Below are 18,319 nucleotides of genomic sequence, written 5' to 3'. Positions count from 1 at the left end.
AAGTGAAAATTTTAAAACCAATTAATATTTTCATCATCAGTTTCTAATGCTTTAGCAAGAGCATAATCTATGTTTTATTTTACAGACTTGATTTGTACATTACACTGTTATAATTCTATATATTTATAGATACTGTATTAAGTAGACCAGACATTGAATGAAAAAGTAAAAGTACTATTACTATCATACTATTTATAATAAACGATTTTATCGTTTGCATGTTGCCTCGAAATCGGCGCTCTTATTCTAAGACACTTTTTATTTTAGGATTGATTCTTTGATCCTCATATACTCGAAGAAAACTCGTTATGGGATGTGTGATGGTATTGCGATAGGGGAAGGAATCATTCGTTGCACTAGCTAACTTTAAGTAGTTTAACATTGAAGTACGTCATTCGTCAAAAACTATGGACAATGATTAAATGCAATCCATGCCTTAATACTCGAAAATTGTATCAGACGGATTCCCTAAAGTGTTCATCATTGTGCAAAGATATTAGTATTTTAAGAAATAATAATATAATCGTTCCTCATGTACACCAAACTACCTTAAACCTTGTAAACTGTGGAATGCAGTTACACTGGTACACTCATGAAACTGGTGCAGCTAAATACAATACTAATAAACTAATGATAAAACCTACCAAGAAAAACAGTTATTTTAAGTAAAGGTCGATCTTTAAAAAAAGAAAAACATTATAAAAAATAAAAATTTAATTTACATAAAAATACTAAAAACTAATCCAATAGATCACTTTGATATTCTGAACCATTAAGTTCCAACGATCGTCTCATTTGTAATCTAGATTCAGTTGTATACATATTATTAAAGTAATGACCTCTGTAATAGGAAAACAGTAACACACCTAGTACTAAAATCAATAATACAATTAAACAACAAATCATAACGATCATAAATGTTGAATATGTTCCTGATTCGTTTGTGGTCGGCTTAGTATTGTCAGCGTCTGAATCATCATTACTGACGTCACCGCATTTTATACCGTGGACATTGTCTTCGTGATAAATCTTTTCAATCGATGTAACTTCGACTAGATGAAAAGCTAATGTACGATTAATATTCCTTATATTACGAACGATTTCTTTACAGGACACCGGATTGCCTCCTATACTTAAAACACTCAATTTCGGTGATACGATTAATAATTTTTCGATGTCCAACGTTTTAATTCTATTATAATCGATAATGAGTTTTCTCAATTCCAAACATTCATGGAAGACATCAACATCCAGTTCGACAATGTCGTTCTTTGATATATCAAGTGCTTCAGTTCTATGCAATCCTTTGAAGCTCCCATATCGTATGTTTGATATATGATTCGATGAAATGTTAAGAAATTTCAAAATTTTTATGCTCTGAAATGTTCCTGGTGGAAGTTTTGATATGTTGTTAGCACTGATATCCAAATATTGTAAATTCTCCAGACCTTGTAACATAGAGCTATTAATAGAACTTATTTTATTTCTGCTAACATCTAAGCTAATTAATTGCTTGAAGAAGCTCAAATTTATATCAGCCAGTTCGTTACCAGATAGTCCTAAATCTGTTAGTTCTAATAGTGAGTTTGTGGAAGGATTATTAATTGATTTTAGTTTGTTATTTGATAAATGTAATGTTTTAAGATTTTGGGTGCTTTCAAATATACCTTTTGTCAAATTTCTTAAGTTATTATATGATAAATCTATGTATAAAAGTCCGGACATATTAACTTTAGGTAGACTCGTTAAATTGTTATAGTTTAGATAAATTGCGCGTATATTTGGCAACGGTTCCGTTAATTCTAAATTTGTCAATGAATTGTGAGAAATGTCCAAAGAATACAAATTATTAACTCCTATAAAACTACGCGGATGTATTTCATTTATGATATTATTTGATAGATTTAATCTGGCTAAAAGAGTCATGTTTACAAAGGCCATGCTTTCGACTTTAGTTATATTAAAATTACTGAAATCTAAATATCTTAGATATTTTGCTGGACTGAATGTATTAGCCTTAATAGTTCCAGTCAAAGAATTGCCAGTCATTTTTAAATACTGCATATTATTTAAAGGGGCAAAATATTCATTTATTGTTTTAATTTTATTCATAGATACATCTAACAGTTTCAATTCAGTCTGATTTTGTAAATCATATTTTCTTAGCATTGTTAGTGAGTTATTACTCAAATATAATTCCGTCAAATTTATTAAACTATCTCTCAAAAAATTAAGATTGTCTATTCTGTTATGAGACAAATCTAAAATAAACAAGCTTCTTGATTCCCCAAACGAATTGTTTGCAATATTGTTTATAATATTTCGACTTAAATTTAATTTATTTAAAGCGATCATTTCAATAAAAGCACCTTCGTTAATTGTGGTTATACTTTGATTATATAAGTTAAGATTTTCAACATTTTTTAAGCCAGTAAAAGTTGATTTTGTAATAGTACCGGTAATGTTATTATTCATTAAATTTATATTATCAATGATATTATGTTTAAAAGCATCGTCTTGAATTTGAGTTAAACGATTTTGTTCCAAATTTAAATATTTTAATGCAGCATTATTTATAAATAGAACGTTTTCAATTACTGATTTAATTTTGTTATTTCTTAAATCAACACTTTCTAAATTAAATCCTTGGTTAAAACAATTAGATTCAACTATTTCTATGGCATTGTTTGTAAAATTGACAGATACTAATGAAGAAATACGATTCAATTCATAGCCTTGTAATTTTGTTATATTATTGAAGGATAAATCCAAATATTTCAATGATTTCAAATTAATTAAGGTCATATTGAGGGAAGTTAAGTAATTATGCTGCAAATTAAGAACGGTTAATTGTTTTAAATTTGTGAAGACGTCATCAGGCAATCTAACTAATTTATTGTGTTGTAGGTGCAGTTTTTTAGCGTTACCCATATACTTAAATATATCGTAGGGAATTTCTTCAATATTGTTGTGCGAAAGATCCAATTCCTTAATTTCTGAATCTTTGTTTTCCAATGTGACAAGTGAACTTGACTGAAGATCAGATATCGCATTCCTTGATAAATTAAGCGATTCAAGCGCTAATAAACCTCTAAAAGCTAGATTTTTAATGCTCGTAATATCATTGTTAGATAAATCCATCTTGATTGTTTTAGGGTAATACTTGAATGTTGATTCCACTATTTGATGCCATTTATTATCAATTGCATATATTTCTCTTACTCGAGAATCAAAGTTCGTTGATCCGAAGAAGCCAGCACTGAGCATTTCCGCGGTAGATTTCTGAACAGTAAATTTAACATAGGGTTCATAATTGCAAGTTGGGTTGGGCGCGCTGCCTGCGTAATATACGCATACGACGTCGTAAATACAGTTCGTAATTTCATTTTCAATTGTACACTGATTTGTGCAATTAGTAACCAGTAAAGATGATATGTTTATGATGAGATCTGGAAAGAAGGAAATTAAATGTTATTAACAAAAATGTAAATGATAATAATTCACAGGTCATACGATTAATCAACATTAAAAAAGTTCCTTATAATTTCCTAATAGGTTCCTTGTAGTTTTTCTAATAGGCTATCTTTTTTTAATGATAGGCGGACATGCTAATGCTCTACCTGATGAGAAGTAGTCATGAGAGACATGGGTACTGTAAAAAATGTTAGCTATTCCTTAGAATTCAAATGCTTCACGAATATTTGTATCTAATATGTTAAGTCCCTTGTGCCTCTAATAACTATGTAATAATACTGAGTACTGCTCTTTGGGGATACAATACGTGATAAGGTAATGGTAACTAAAATTATAGTTACAACAACTGCTGGTATCTGGATCTGATCTGTCTTTTTGTCGCTCTTTCACGACCAGACCACTGGACCGAATTTGATGAAATTTGATGAAATTTGATGTGAAGCAAACTTGAACTCCTAGAAGGACTTAGGATACTCTTTTGCCTAACACATGACAACCAAACTCTAAAACAAGAGTGAAGCTGCAGGCGTCAACTAGTCATGGAAAACTCAAACTTATGTTAAGTCAAAGGATCATATCATTTGTTTGGTATACGTCAAGTTTAATTCATTTTATGCTCAGTGTAGTAGTAGTAGGAAAGCATCGTAGGATGAAAACCTGCCACATATACATTATATCTAACATTAAATTCAACGAGCGTGATGTAATATAATAAACACAAACAATCTCCTCAGAAATAAAGTAAGTTTTTCTCAAACAAAACTCAGTAAAGTTATATAGATATTTTGCTTATATTAGAGTCACACCTCAAAGTAGATACAAATTACCAAACCCTTTTACAAAATATATTGTGCCTAATTTTATTCCGAAAGAATTGGTACCAAAGGAAATATAGATCCAAAACGAACCTATTGAAGGTACTTCGCGAGTTTTTTTTTCGTCAAAAATGTATTGTATTTTTCGAGCAGCTTGGGATTTTATTCCAAAGTTATTTGTTCGTTTGTTTTAATAGCGTTCATTGGCAATTTTTTGAACGTCCCAATAGACTACACCAGTCCACTAAGCCAAACAGTACTGCAATGCTGTTTAGTGGTCAAATAGCTAGTACCCACGCAAATGGGCTTACACGGAACCAATTAAACTTTAGCCACAAATTATTATCAACCACAAATATAACTTTCAATGCAAATAACTCTATCACAAATTAGTTTAGCAGTCATAGTTTTACATTTCATATTCTGTTTTTGATTCATAATATTACATATGAAATTATAACTTATGTTTGATAAATGATTATGTTTTAAAATAGTTCGAGATATTTCTAGAAGATCGTGCAATTTTAATTAGGATTCCGTATATTAAACACGGAACCCCTGTTCGTATTTCTGAACGAGATGGAATGGAATGTATGGGGATGGAAGAATTGATTAACAAATTCTATGGAAATCATTAATGTGAAACCTTGTCTTTGTTACTTGATTGCGCTAAAATTGCTTTTAATATTATAATTTTTATCTGTTTATATTAATATTAATAGCATAGTACTACTATTACAACTATAATTATTAGTATTTTACACATATTTAATTCTATATAGATTTCCTTGGATATTAAAAAAGTAAGTATCGTGAAGAGTTGATTAAAAAGAACTATAACTGGCTGTCTTGAATTAGAAATATAACAACGAAAAAAAAACCAGTCGTACCATAAATAAAAAAAATAATAATTTAATGTACTTACATATTAATATTCTGTTCACCATGTTTATTACATTATAATAACTATTCACAAGTTTATTTATTATTAATAATAACAACTTTGATGTTGTGCTGGCGGATATTTTACGTTAAATGACAAGTTCAAACTTTATCCATCGTTTTCGGGTTCAGCGTTTTAACTGCGAAACCCTGGAGTATATTATTTCATTATTATTATTTTTTTAATAATAATTTATGTATTTTTTTATATTATTTACCTGTAATAAATTATTTTAGACATAAACATCAGTCAGATATGGTATAACAATAAAATGCTTTTATTTAATTTCATTTTATTCAATTTCACATATAAATATTTTCATAAAAAATCTACTCAGTAATAGATTTATATTTTATACCGTATTTTCATTTTGTCTGTACCTCATTGATATCCTGGTGTATCAATAGAAATATCTCAATTATCCAATCTTTTCATCGTAATCGTAAAAATAACTAAGTATTAACTCTCAGAAGGCTCACTATACAGCTATAAAGCCATACAACGTCTCTACCTTCTTAGAAAGAGAAAAAAGTTATAAAGTTATAAATATATATATAGTTCACGAGTAAGCAGCCTTTAAAACGCACTTATAAACTTCTCTAAATATCGCTGTAAAATTATACCCATATACAACACAACTTAAATGGTACAAAAACTAAAAAAAAGCATTATTTTTAGTTCTGTCAACGGTAATATTTAAATCTATGACAAGATACAACCAAATCATCTAGCCAATTAAAAAATAAAATGTATGTCCTTAATATTGTTTTATACACAATACAAATTTAACTCGTATAAACAATAAATGTTTAAGAATGAAAGTAAATGACATGAGTACAGCGCTCTACAGTCCGCCTGAGAAGTTACCTACATCTCATAGTTTTCTGTGTATTCTCCTGATGAAATAGCCAGTGTAACTACTACGAAGGATATAACATCTTAGTTCCCACGGTATTTAAAGCATTGGCAAAGTAATGGTTATCATTTCTCCTGGTGTTATTGTCTCTGGTCACCAGTAAGGGACCCACTTACAAGTCCGAAGTCGAAAAACTTCTCACTTCGCCAGTGTCTATGGTCCGTGTTGACCAAACCATTAAGTAGCTTTTTAGTAGAAACCCAAAAACAATACGATTATTTTCTTTTGTTTTTTTTTTTATAATATAGGTATTGTGTGGTACTGTGAAATTTTAGTTCCAAGTTTGTTTTTAAATTTTAGAGTCAAAGTATATTTATACGGAACCATATCAAAGTTTTCAACATTCACACTTGGTGACATTTGTTATTTTTGTATATAAACATAAAATACATTCAGTAGGTATTTAATTTATATTTTTAGAATGTATAAAATAAATTCTAAAAATGAGTCAACATTTTTTTCTATCGTAATAATATTTTATGAAAGTTTATTGGGGAATTAAATTTATTATTTAATATTCGAACAACCATGTTAGATAACTAAACCTTTTGATACATTTTTATAAAAAAATACAATAAAAAAAGTATCAGTCAATTGTCATTTAAACAATAAAAAATAATTATTGACACTCATCCAAAAAGTTTGCATATAAAGGAATCGAAATAAAAAAATATAATTAGTGAGTCGAGTCCATATCAGTCCATTTAGTCCAGCGGAAACCTCTATCATAGCGTCCTCGTGATAATAATTGAGCTCGGACAATGAACAAGAAATGTTAACTGGAAATCGATGCTGAATGTCGGACATATCCTTTGTTAGTCTGCTTCATATTAAAAAAAAGAGTCTGTGATGAAGATAGACGAACGTTATAGATCGCTTAAGTGAAGTCACTGATTGAAATAACTTTTTTTTTATTAAGAAGTTCGACTTGAGATAATTATTTGAAAATCGAATGTTAAAACAAAAAAGAAATGTCTATACTCTCGTTAAAATAGGAATTAAAAAGTATCTTATAAACATGTAAGTACACTATAAAGAATTGTCTACACTCTCGTTGAAATATGAATATACAAATTGTCTTATTTGCATGTAAGTATATACAGAAATAATTCAACGATTGACTAGTGAATTTGTAAATAAGAGAGAGAGAGAGAGGTAGTATATACTGGTATGTTGTAATGATTTCATAGTTTGTCATGTTTGGTGACGTTTACACTTCTCATATATAAAGACATAAGTGTATGTGATCACCTTTATATCATAGGTAATACATATGTTTTATATCTATGTTGAATCGGTTGGTAATATATAAGGCCTCATCATCCCGATGTTCTATCAATCCCCAAGTCGGGCCGATAAAACTTGGGTTTTATTGACGTAACATTGCCTGTTACAACACGAAGTTTGGAAGTTGGAAGTGTCTCCCGTGCATTGGAAAGCACGTAATGTCAAATGACACATATTCGTTCCGTATAATATGGTCTGTGTAGTTAACTGGTCTACCTTGAGATTGGTACCGTAATAGAAATAGTACTAGGGCATATTATCTATATTGTAAATTAACTGTACCCGCTTCGTGGATTTTGAATGTAACAAAAATAATATTATTGCAGCATAGGTTACTCCTGATTACATCAGCTATGTGATAGTGAAAGTCCAAAATCGGCCCGATAAGCGGGTACAAATAGACAGACAGATTGACCAAAATGTTAATTTGTTACATGTAGCGTGTAAACAGACATATGCATTTAGTAAAAAGCGGTTCTTTTAATATTACATACAGACATGGATACATACTCACATTTGTTATGTGTTGCACATTTACACACATTGTTATTTATTTTAGACTTAGGTTAGACTGACTCACTGGCTTACTCATTGTCCCAACAAAAACACATATTGTTGTTTGTGGAATATGAATATGTGATAAGAATGACACCAATCCCACTAATATTGTACAAAACTCCTAATATATTACACACTAGCTGTGCCCGCTACTTTGTACGCGTTTGAATTAACCAAAAAATAAATTTATCGTAGCCTAAGTTACTCCTCATTGTATCAGTTATCTGCCAGTGAAAATCCCGTCAAAATCGGTCCTGCCGTTCCAGAGATTATCCAGAACAAACAGACAGACAAAAAACTGTAAAAAATATTATTTTGGTATATGTACCGTGTAAACATAAATATCCATTGAGTAAAAAAGGGCTATTTTAATATTACAAACAGAAACTCAACAGTTTAATATATGTATAGATAAAAAATATAGCGAGTTCAAGCCCAGGTAAGCACCACTATATGTATATATGTGCTTATTTGTGCTTATAATTCTCATACTCGGCGGTGAAGGAAAACATCGTGAGGAAACCTGTATGTGTCTAATTTCATCATTTAAATTCTGCCACATGTGTATTCCATCAACCCGCATTGGAACAGTGTGGTGTTACAGGCTATTGTTGTTGTTGCAGATAAATATTTAGTTTTAGCTCAAAGAATAAATAATTATTACATAAAGTAATCTGTGATGCGAAAATATTCGAACAGTAATATTAGTCAGTAATGCTTTTGTGTTGCGACATCCATTAACACCAAAGAATTTTCGTCTTCCAATCGAATTAATATTTAGCAATGCAAAATTTTTGCTGAGAATTTAATATTTTCTTTTCAATTTAAAATATTCCGATCCGATTCTCTCTGATTTATAGAATACGTAATTATGTATTCTCGTTAAATTGAAGATTTTAAAAACAATGTAATGCGCTTTGTATATTGTCGGTAATTTATTCTAATAAGATTACCTGTATAGACATGTAAATCTTATCTGATTATTACTGGTACCTGTGCAAGTATCACATAAATTTCCTGTACTTAACTCCAAAAACAACAACAACAACAACAGCAGCAGCGTATAAATTGCCTACCGCTAAGGCCTCCTCTTCCTTCGAGAAGGTTTGGAACATATTCCACCACGCTGTTCCATTGCGGTTTGCTGGCATACACATGTGGCAGAACTTCTATAAAATAAGATACATGCAGGTTTCCTCATGATGGTTTCCCTGACCCGAGCACTAGATGAATTATAAACACGAATTAAGCACACGAAATATAAATATTCAGTGTTGCTTGCCTGGGTATGAACCCACAATCATCGGTTAAGATGCACGCGTTCTAAACACTGGGCCATCTCGGCTCAATTCCATGCTTGGCGGTAAATATACACAGTTCGTATATGTATACCCCTGTATCTTAATATTAACCTTACCGCAATCTGATGTAAAAACTCAGAAGGCAAAGAGGTCTTAGCTCTGAAGACAATATTTTTTCTTGTACTTTTATCTTTCAGTCTTCCTCCTTATCATAAAACTAACTTAATAAATAAAACTCAAACACAAAATACGATAGCACATTTTTAATATTCGAAACAAATTACCCTCTCGAATAATATTAACGAATATTTTCCGTCCTTTCGTGACATTAAGTACCGAAATATTACTAAAACAACCCCCTCGTCGCATCTTATATATAAATTCAGAATGTTCTTAATTATATTGCGTTTCCTGAGCCAATTTTACCCCTAAGACTCGTCCAAAACTGACTAACACCGCAGTACTAATAAACAAGACTGGTATAGCAGCATTATTTATTTATTGCTTTGCGCCTTAAACTTTATAAAATTGTATTATTAGGGGTAAACTTTTTTATTTACTTTTAAATAAGTTTAATAATAATGAAAAATTAATATAAATTATAGTATATTAAAACGCCCCGACTTCACAAGAATGCAATACTGACACTAAATTTGTGTGATAATGAATTTGTTTATAAAAGACATTTCTAAAACTGACGGTGTTTGTTAACTATATCGTTCATGTATTGTATGCAAAAACCTTCTTCTTGAAAAACCCTATCTATTAAAAAAACCGCATCAAAATTCGTTGCGTTAATTTAAAGGGTTATATATACGTAGGGACAATGAGCGGTAAGCGACTTTGTTTTATACTATGTAATGATAACGAGGATGATTCATAACTATGAATCGTTTATAACATAGAAATAATTAGTTATTAGGACTTTGTCTAAGCTAACGAGGTACGTTTCACCCTCTCGTCACGGTAGCGGGAGAATATTTGTCGCTCCCAAGAGGGGCAGAGAGGGTACTGCTGTTTTTTTAGACGGTATTCCGGTATACTAGGACGCACTAAGTGTATTCCTCACTTTAAACAGAGAAAACGCGTAATGCATTTTTCCAGCGAGAGATTACAAGTCACTCACGAAGACACGCCCCTCTATGTTAAATATTATTATAGGCGTGCATTAGTGTGAGTGTGTTACACTTATGCTTACACGATGCTTTAGTGTGCGTCAGAATATTAAGAGCAAATATTGTAAAGAGGTACCTATTTGTTAAGATTTTCGCGCTTTGTAAATAAAGATTTATACCGCCTTTCGACTTAAAGGTTCTGTGAACTAGTGTAACTACAGGCATAAGGGGTACAATATCTCAATTACCAAGGTTGGTAGTACATTGACGACGTAAGGGATAGCTTATATGTATTTCCTACAATGAAAATAACAATGGCATGTAGAGGCTACTTATCATCAAGTTTGTCAGGTTGAAAAGTTTTCTATTGGTTAACCCGCGAAACTTCGGTGGTAGAGCTTTGTGCAAGCCCGCCTGGGTAGGTACCACCCACTCATCAGATATTCTACCGCTAAACAACAGTACACAATATTGTTGTGTTCCGGTTTGAAGGGTGAGTGAGCCAGTGTAACTACATGCACAAGGGACATAGCATCTTAGTTCCCAAGGTTGGTGGTGCATTGACGATGTAAGGAATAGTTAATACTTCTTACAGCGTCAGTGTCTATAGGTGATGGTGACCACTAACCATCAGGTGGCCCATATGCTAGTCCGCCAACCTATTCCATAAAAAAATAACCGATTCTTTTGTGCAGCTATCGTTCCATTATCACTGGGAAAATATCGGCATTAATATGTATGTGTCATTTAGTTCTTACGTTGTTTAGAATTTCAAAAACGAACGTTTGTAGTGGCTTGCTATACACAAATTGTGTGTGGTGTTAATTTAATGTCATATTCTTCTATCCAATTTTAAATTCTTGTAGTTAAATTTTTATCGAAGTTTTGGCTGGAAGAGATAGTTATAGCGATACGGCCGCCATTCTACGCTTTAACTAGTAAGTTGCATAATATACAATAGGTACTGTACTTTTAATATTATACAATGTGAGCAATGAAGTTTTTCAGTTTTCCTTTCAATCATATATTTGATTATTTCAGAATTATTTAAAGGTACACAAGGTTAATAGATAAAAAAAAATAATGTTCGGCAAGAATATAAACATCATAACCTCGTCGATTAGAGATTCCAGTCTTCGGGGCAAATATATGTATCAACCTGTCACACTCATTTGTTTCAAAAGTGAGTGATCAGTAATAGGTGCTAAGGACATAATAACTAGTTTCCTAGTTGGTTAGATTGGCAATACATCAAAACATTAATATATTAATTTTTAAACATGAATATTTTAATTAATTTGACGACCTCCATGCTCGAGTGGCGTGTAAACCGGTTTCCATGGGTACCCCACACCGAGGTCCCGTTTTCGATTCCCGGCCGAGTCGATGTAGATTATCATTAGTTTTCTATGTTATCTTGGGTCTGGGTGTTTGTGGTACAGTCGTTGCTTCTGATTTCCCATAACACAAGTGCTTTGGCTACTTACATTGGGATCAGAGGAATGTATGTGATGTTGTCTCATATTAAAAAATATATATACATATATTATACAATTTCAATATATCTCTAATGAAGTGATTTACTATTTTATAAGTATAAATATACTCAAAATGTCGATTATATCTGTAGCCGAAAATTTAGCTAAGTATTTAAAATACTTAAACTAAAGCAGTCACAACCAAGACCGGTCCTGTCGAGCTTTGTGAGAAACTAAGGCAACTTAGAGGGTCGTGTGGATGAAGGCTAACTCTACGAGATAAAGACTTCAAATAATATAATAATATTCAAGTAAGCAATAATAGCAAAACTTATTATTCTGTACTGAAATATTTTTAACACTTAAACAATTATATTACATATCAATATATTACATAAAGGCGAGTTTGTTCTGGAAATTGAAGATCATGTGTATATTTCTGGAAAGAATCCAATGAGTTTTTATGTGCTTATTCTGTGTTTTCACGGCTGTTATTTCATTATGTTCGGTTTTCATTTTAAGTAATTATAGTGTTTTAAGACTATCAATAATATAAAATGTTATTTGACATTAAGTATTTATAATTGTAATTGAAAAAAATACAAATTATGCGAAATGAAAAGCCAAAAAATTCACAAGTTATATTTCATACGAAATAATGTCATCACGGCTTCAGGTAAATTCTAGGCTGATATCGTCTTTGTTTTATAAATTACAACCTCATAACATATAGATACATTTACTTCACTAAATTTTAACTTTCTATATTAAAGTTACCAAAATGTGTTAATTGTAATTGAGTTTTAAAAAAACTAAACATCATATTTCACTAAATTTTTATTTAAAAATTTAAGAAACTCTACTAAAACTAAAAGAAAATATAAAAGACTGGGTTAAATTCTAAATTCGAGGACGAAAGTTTATTTTTTTTATTTTAAACTGTACCACGTGTAAGTCATATTAGCGTAAACAAAGAAATTAATTTACTTTTTAATATAAATAAAACACTTCAAAGACGATGGAATAGTAAAAAAACGTAATTTGAATCATCATTTAATAAAAAAAGTAGAATTGTTATTAATATTTAATTTTGGAAACATTCAAATAAAATGGAAAAACGTTTTGACAACCCTATAAAGCTCACGAACCAAATTATTATTCCACGTAATGCTTTGTAGGCGTTTCATATTACGCCGTTTGATTGATGGTTGCCACTACAATAGTTAATGTAGAACCGAATATATCGTAAGCTATCTAGAATAGTTAAACGGTTTACATTAAATCATTTTGAGTATATTTCGGATACCAAAGCAAAATACTAATAACTTGCAATGCTCTTACAGGCAAGTGTATATAAGTGTTTCTTTGTACATGTGCATGTTACAGAGACAGACTTGTACAGAGATGGTTGATCAATTGAATGTTGAATGATATATACGAATGATTTATCAACCAAATCAAATCTAAATATAATTTATTGGATGTCGGTTGCAGTTCTGTTGTGAGATGGGTAATCAGGTTTTAGTTAGATTAGGTTTATTTATGATTTTTTTTTTGTCATAAGATTTATCTCTATTCATTGTAATTTTTAAATATATAATATATCCATACTTGGAACGGAGATCTTTTATGCGGTTTACAGTGGAGGCAGGCAGATTGTGGTCAATACAAGCACTTTTATATTATGTTACCTGTTGCTACGGAACCCTTCATGGGCCGTTAACTGGCACTTGATCTGTTTTTTATTGTTTATATTTAATTATATGTACAACATGTAACCAAAAACGAGGTAAGATGGCTTCAAACCTATTTAAACAAACAGACAGACAGAAATTGTAAAAAATATTGTTTTGGTATATGTACCGTGTACGCACATGCATTGAGTAAAAAAGTGCTTTTTAAATATTACAAACAGAAACTCCAGTGTTATTATATGTATAGATAACCGAATGTTCCTGAACTGATTAGATCTGTCAGATTTACTAATCTGTCTTAACACTGAGAGCGTATGATTGTAGTTTGTCCACGAATTTATCGAAAAGTCATTTTGAGATGATAATTTTTAATCTAAGTTAGGTACACTTCAAGCTAGGGAACAGTAAAAGTTTCATTAAAATTGATCCAGTATTTTTCACGATATATTATATTTGTTATGTTTATTTCACTGTTCTTTCTAATTTTGAAGTCGGTTTAAAAAAATATAAAAAATTGACAAACATCACATACATTACTCTGATCCCATTGTAAGTAGCTAAAGCACTTATGTTATGAGAAGTAACGACGGTACCACAAACACGTAGACCCAAAGCAACATAGGAAACTAATGAATTTTCTATAATGATAACCGGAGTTCACACGGAGGTCGTCAAATTTATCGTCATTAAAGTAAAGTAAAGTAACAGTCTGTAAATTTCCCACTGCTGAGATAAGGCCTCCTCTTCCGTGAAGGAGAGGGTTTGAAACATATTCCACCACGCTGTTCCAATGCAGGTTGGTGGAATGCACATGTGACAGAATTTCGATGAAATAGACACATGCAGGTTTCCTCACGATGTTTTCCTTCACCGCCGAGTACGAGATGAATTATAAATACAAATTAAGCACATATATATGGTTCGAACCCGCATTCATCCGTTAAGGTGCACGCGTTCTAACCACTGGGCCATCTCAGCTAAATTTTTATTTATTTGGAATTCGTTAAAAAAATCAGGTGTAAACTCTAGAATGTTCTAAAGTGTTCGATTTTCAAACTTGCTAAACGAACTTATTTTGATTCATATATGTAAATAATGTCACTTTAAAATGTAGTACAATTTCCTCCATTTAATCCCGACATACGATTATTTAGTAAACTTAATTCATTACTTTAGTAATTCAGTATTAAGGGCTCGTGTCTGTAATTACAGTAGACGTAACTTACGTTTCGACGACAGACCCTACACGCTAAGGGCTTAATGTTGTGTGAGACTTAGACTCATTTGTGATGACTCGTTATGTTTTTAACCCTTAGTTACCCTTTTTACATAGAACTTTTGTAAACTAAGTGTATTAAAATTACCGAAATATTACATTGTATACAACATAGTCGACTACCGTCCGTCCCTATGTATGTTACGATCCTTAATTATGTATCAGATTTTGATGCGGTTCTTTATAATTTTGGACATTTCTAATGTGATGTGGTAAAACAAACTCTGTAGTATATTCAGTATCAGTATTGAACCCGTGTGAAGCCGGGGCGGGTCGCTAGTCTACATTATATGTAGCTAGTCCTACATCTATCTTTAGTCATATTATTACATAAAAAAATATAAGAAACATACAGGCACGTGCGATCGACCGGAGCATGTAAATTATAAAATAATTTAAATAAACTCTTGTTCTCAACCAACCTATAGAGAATTATTTGTTTTACACTTGATACTATTTTATTATTATATATGTACAATTAAATTTATTGGTCCTTTATGTAAAATTAATGGATACGATTATGTAAACACGAGGCCATACAATTTTTACTACTAGAACCTGCAAATGAAATGAATTATTTTTGATTAGGTGGTTACTTACGATTACTTTTCTTGATCAGTCCTGCTTTAAATGAGAGCAAATTTAAACACATCTATCAACAATATGAAAGATATGTATATAGTTTTCCCATTTTTAAAATAATAAACATTTCATCTTGACTATGTCCATGGTAACTTCCTGGGAAAAATAAATGAATTGAAAAAAAGAACATTTTCAAAAGGAAATACGTCACGAAAATATTCAATAAATGCCGAGGACTACGTTTGAGAGATCAAAAGAACTTCATACAGATTACGAAACCAACGCTCTGTCACGTCTTTGACGAAGACTTAATTGAAGTCTCTTCAATACGTTTTCTGGATGAGCTTCAATAAGAGAGAAGAATTTATCTCTTTACAACTCAAAGGAGTATTTGTTTATTTTTCATGTTATGTTAAAACTCCTTGGAGCTCATAGTGTTACAGAAATTCTGAGTACAAATAAAAAAAAAACTTTTACAATTTTTGCTATTTAAATAATAGTTGTGTATTCATTCATGTCATTTGTGACGTTTTGCATTTTGCGTCAGATGTAAATTTTCATATTGAAGCATCGTTGTGGAATATACCACAAACCTTTTCCTCAAAATGAGATCTTTACTTCACTTTGTTTCCATAAAAATCCTTATTCCATCCGTGTGAAATCAGTTAGGCCTGGTTATTTAAATATTCTAGCAAGGTTTGGGTTAAAGGTTATCTCCTGCTGAGAGCCACATGCACAGCAGGGAGAGGGTTGCGAATGCGTCAGTTTTTTATGACCTAGGTGGCAAACGAGCAGTAGGCTCACCGGATGGAAAATGACTACCACCACCCATGGACATCTGCAACACCAGGGGGATTGCATTTGCGTTGCCAGCCTTGAAGGAGTACGATCTTTTCTTCAAGGTTCCCATGTCGTATCGGTTTGTCACATCAACCAAACCCCACAGCCTACTCGATCCGTGATAAAGAAGACAAGCGCAATAGTTCTATAAAAAATATATATATAGCTACAGATATAGATATGGTTATAGCTGTATCTTTTGTAGGTGACTTTGACTCCATCAAGTCTTTCAGACTTTCGTTCAGCAAGCAAATCAGAAAAACCCAAAGATAAACAAAGTAATATTTGTATGAATATGAGATTAGGATTGTTTTGTTAAAATTTGTTTCACACCCACGCAATTTAGTTGCTCATTGGAAAAACCGAATTATTCATTTCGTTCAGACAATTTTGCGAAATGAAATTTTAAATAAGCTTATATATAATATGAGGTCGTATGTTTTTATCAAGGCTTGTGTTTAATGAATGTATAAATCAATTTCACATCAAATTTTTTCATCGAAAAAGTTTCACCATCACCTTATCACTTAAAATTAACAACATATATGGGAGACATTTATGTGATACGTTGTTAAAGATGTATATGCTATATTTAAAATACCTTTAATACCATATTTCATGTATTATTATCACATATATCTATACTAAGAGTCGACCGCGGCCTCTCTCGCTTTTTGGATGTTGGTTGACAAGTATTAGGCAAAAACGTATCCTATGTCCCTTCTTGGAGTTCAAGTTTGCTTCATACCAAATTTCATCAAATTCGGTTAGTGGTTTGTTCGTGAAAGAGCGACAAACAGACAGAGTTACTTTCGCATTTATAATATTAATATAGATTTTCCTTATCTGTAGGTCTTTGTGCAAGTCCGATCATTAGGTACCACGCAGTACCCACTCATTGTATTCTGCCGCCAAGCAATTGTGTTCCAATACAAGGGACGAGTAAGCAGTTTACATGTCAATTATTTGAATTAATCGTTTGACAAATGTTTCTTCTGACTAATTAATTATCTGGCCGTGGTTCGTGCGATTTGACTATTTCATTTGGTCTGTATAAAATCGTTTATCTACGAAGATAAATCAGCAAACCTGATTTATTGAGAAGAGCGCGAAAATAGGACCGTAAGATTAAGCCTTCTACGCGCCAGCCAAGGCCACGTGCCGGAAATCATATTCAAATATAAATACCACAAAATTATTAAATAAATTCAACTTAGCGGAAATTTGTAAAAAGATATTTTATTCATTTCAATGTAAAGCTCTTCGTCTCTGTAAAAACACATACATTTTTGTGATCTGATGATTTCGACTCAATGAAATATAAATTACAAAAAGCCTCAATGCTGCACGTTTAATGACGTTATGTATGAGCGATGAAATTATTATTACTTTACCAGAAATATATCCAGTAAATTAGGCTGTATTTTGTAATGATCTCAGAATAAAAAGTAAATAGAAGTGGCACACAAAGTCAATTCTTACGAAAAGATCATATATTATGCTACTTTTAGTGACTAATTAATATTGTAAAGGTATGGTAAGGCTGTAAAGAAGACAACCGCAATAGTTCTAGCAGTAAAAATTCCATATAAACGAGTTCCAGAAATTTCCTCAGCCTGAAAAAATACAGATATTTAGATATAGTTATAGCTCTAAAGGCTGTAAAGCTTTAAGGTGGTATCCTATGGTTTATTGTGGAAATAATGCGCCTTTTAAAAATAATAATGTTAATCAACTGCATCAATCATTAAAAAGTTTTGTAATTGGAAGTGCATGGAATAATTTCCACGGAAAAAAGTTAATAATATGTTTATAATTTAATACTTTCGTTTGAGTGTCGTGTATACGTATATGAATGGAAAAGCGTGCTTATTTTTATTAACTATAATTTTTATTTATTTTCTATTTTTGCATTAACTGATTACTAAAACGACCAGTCCAAAGATCCTTAACTTAACATTTGCTTAACCATACTTGGGCGAAGCTGGGGGTTGAAAGAATTCTCATTATTCTTGATTTATAAAATGGCTCTGTATACGA

General features: G+C 31.4%; 2 protein-coding genes across 3 annotated transcripts in view; one reads left to right on the top strand and one right to left on the bottom strand.

The window, feature by feature from the left end:
* LOC124537641 (hemicentin-2-like) overlaps positions 1-18,319 on the top strand; it is a 359,030-nt gene that overhangs the window by 199,550 nt on the left and 141,161 nt on the right. The window lies entirely within an intron of this gene.
* On the bottom strand, positions 697-5,319 carry LOC124537639 (toll-like receptor 3). The gene is made up of 2 exons (XM_047114536.1): positions 5,215-5,319; positions 697-3,449 (listed from the first exon to the last, which is right to left on the bottom strand). Exons 1-2 carry the CDS (start codon positions 5,234-5,236, stop codon positions 739-741), a joined length of 2,733 nt encoding a protein of 910 aa, XP_046970492.1. The 5' UTR covers positions 5,237-5,319; the 3' UTR covers positions 697-738.

This window comes from Vanessa cardui, chromosome 18 (assembly GCF_905220365.1).
Source record: "Vanessa cardui chromosome 18, ilVanCard2.1, whole genome shotgun sequence".
Lineage (NCBI taxonomy): Eukaryota > Metazoa > Arthropoda > Insecta > Lepidoptera > Nymphalidae > Vanessa > Vanessa cardui.
This window is presented reverse-complemented; position numbering and strand designations above follow the sequence as displayed.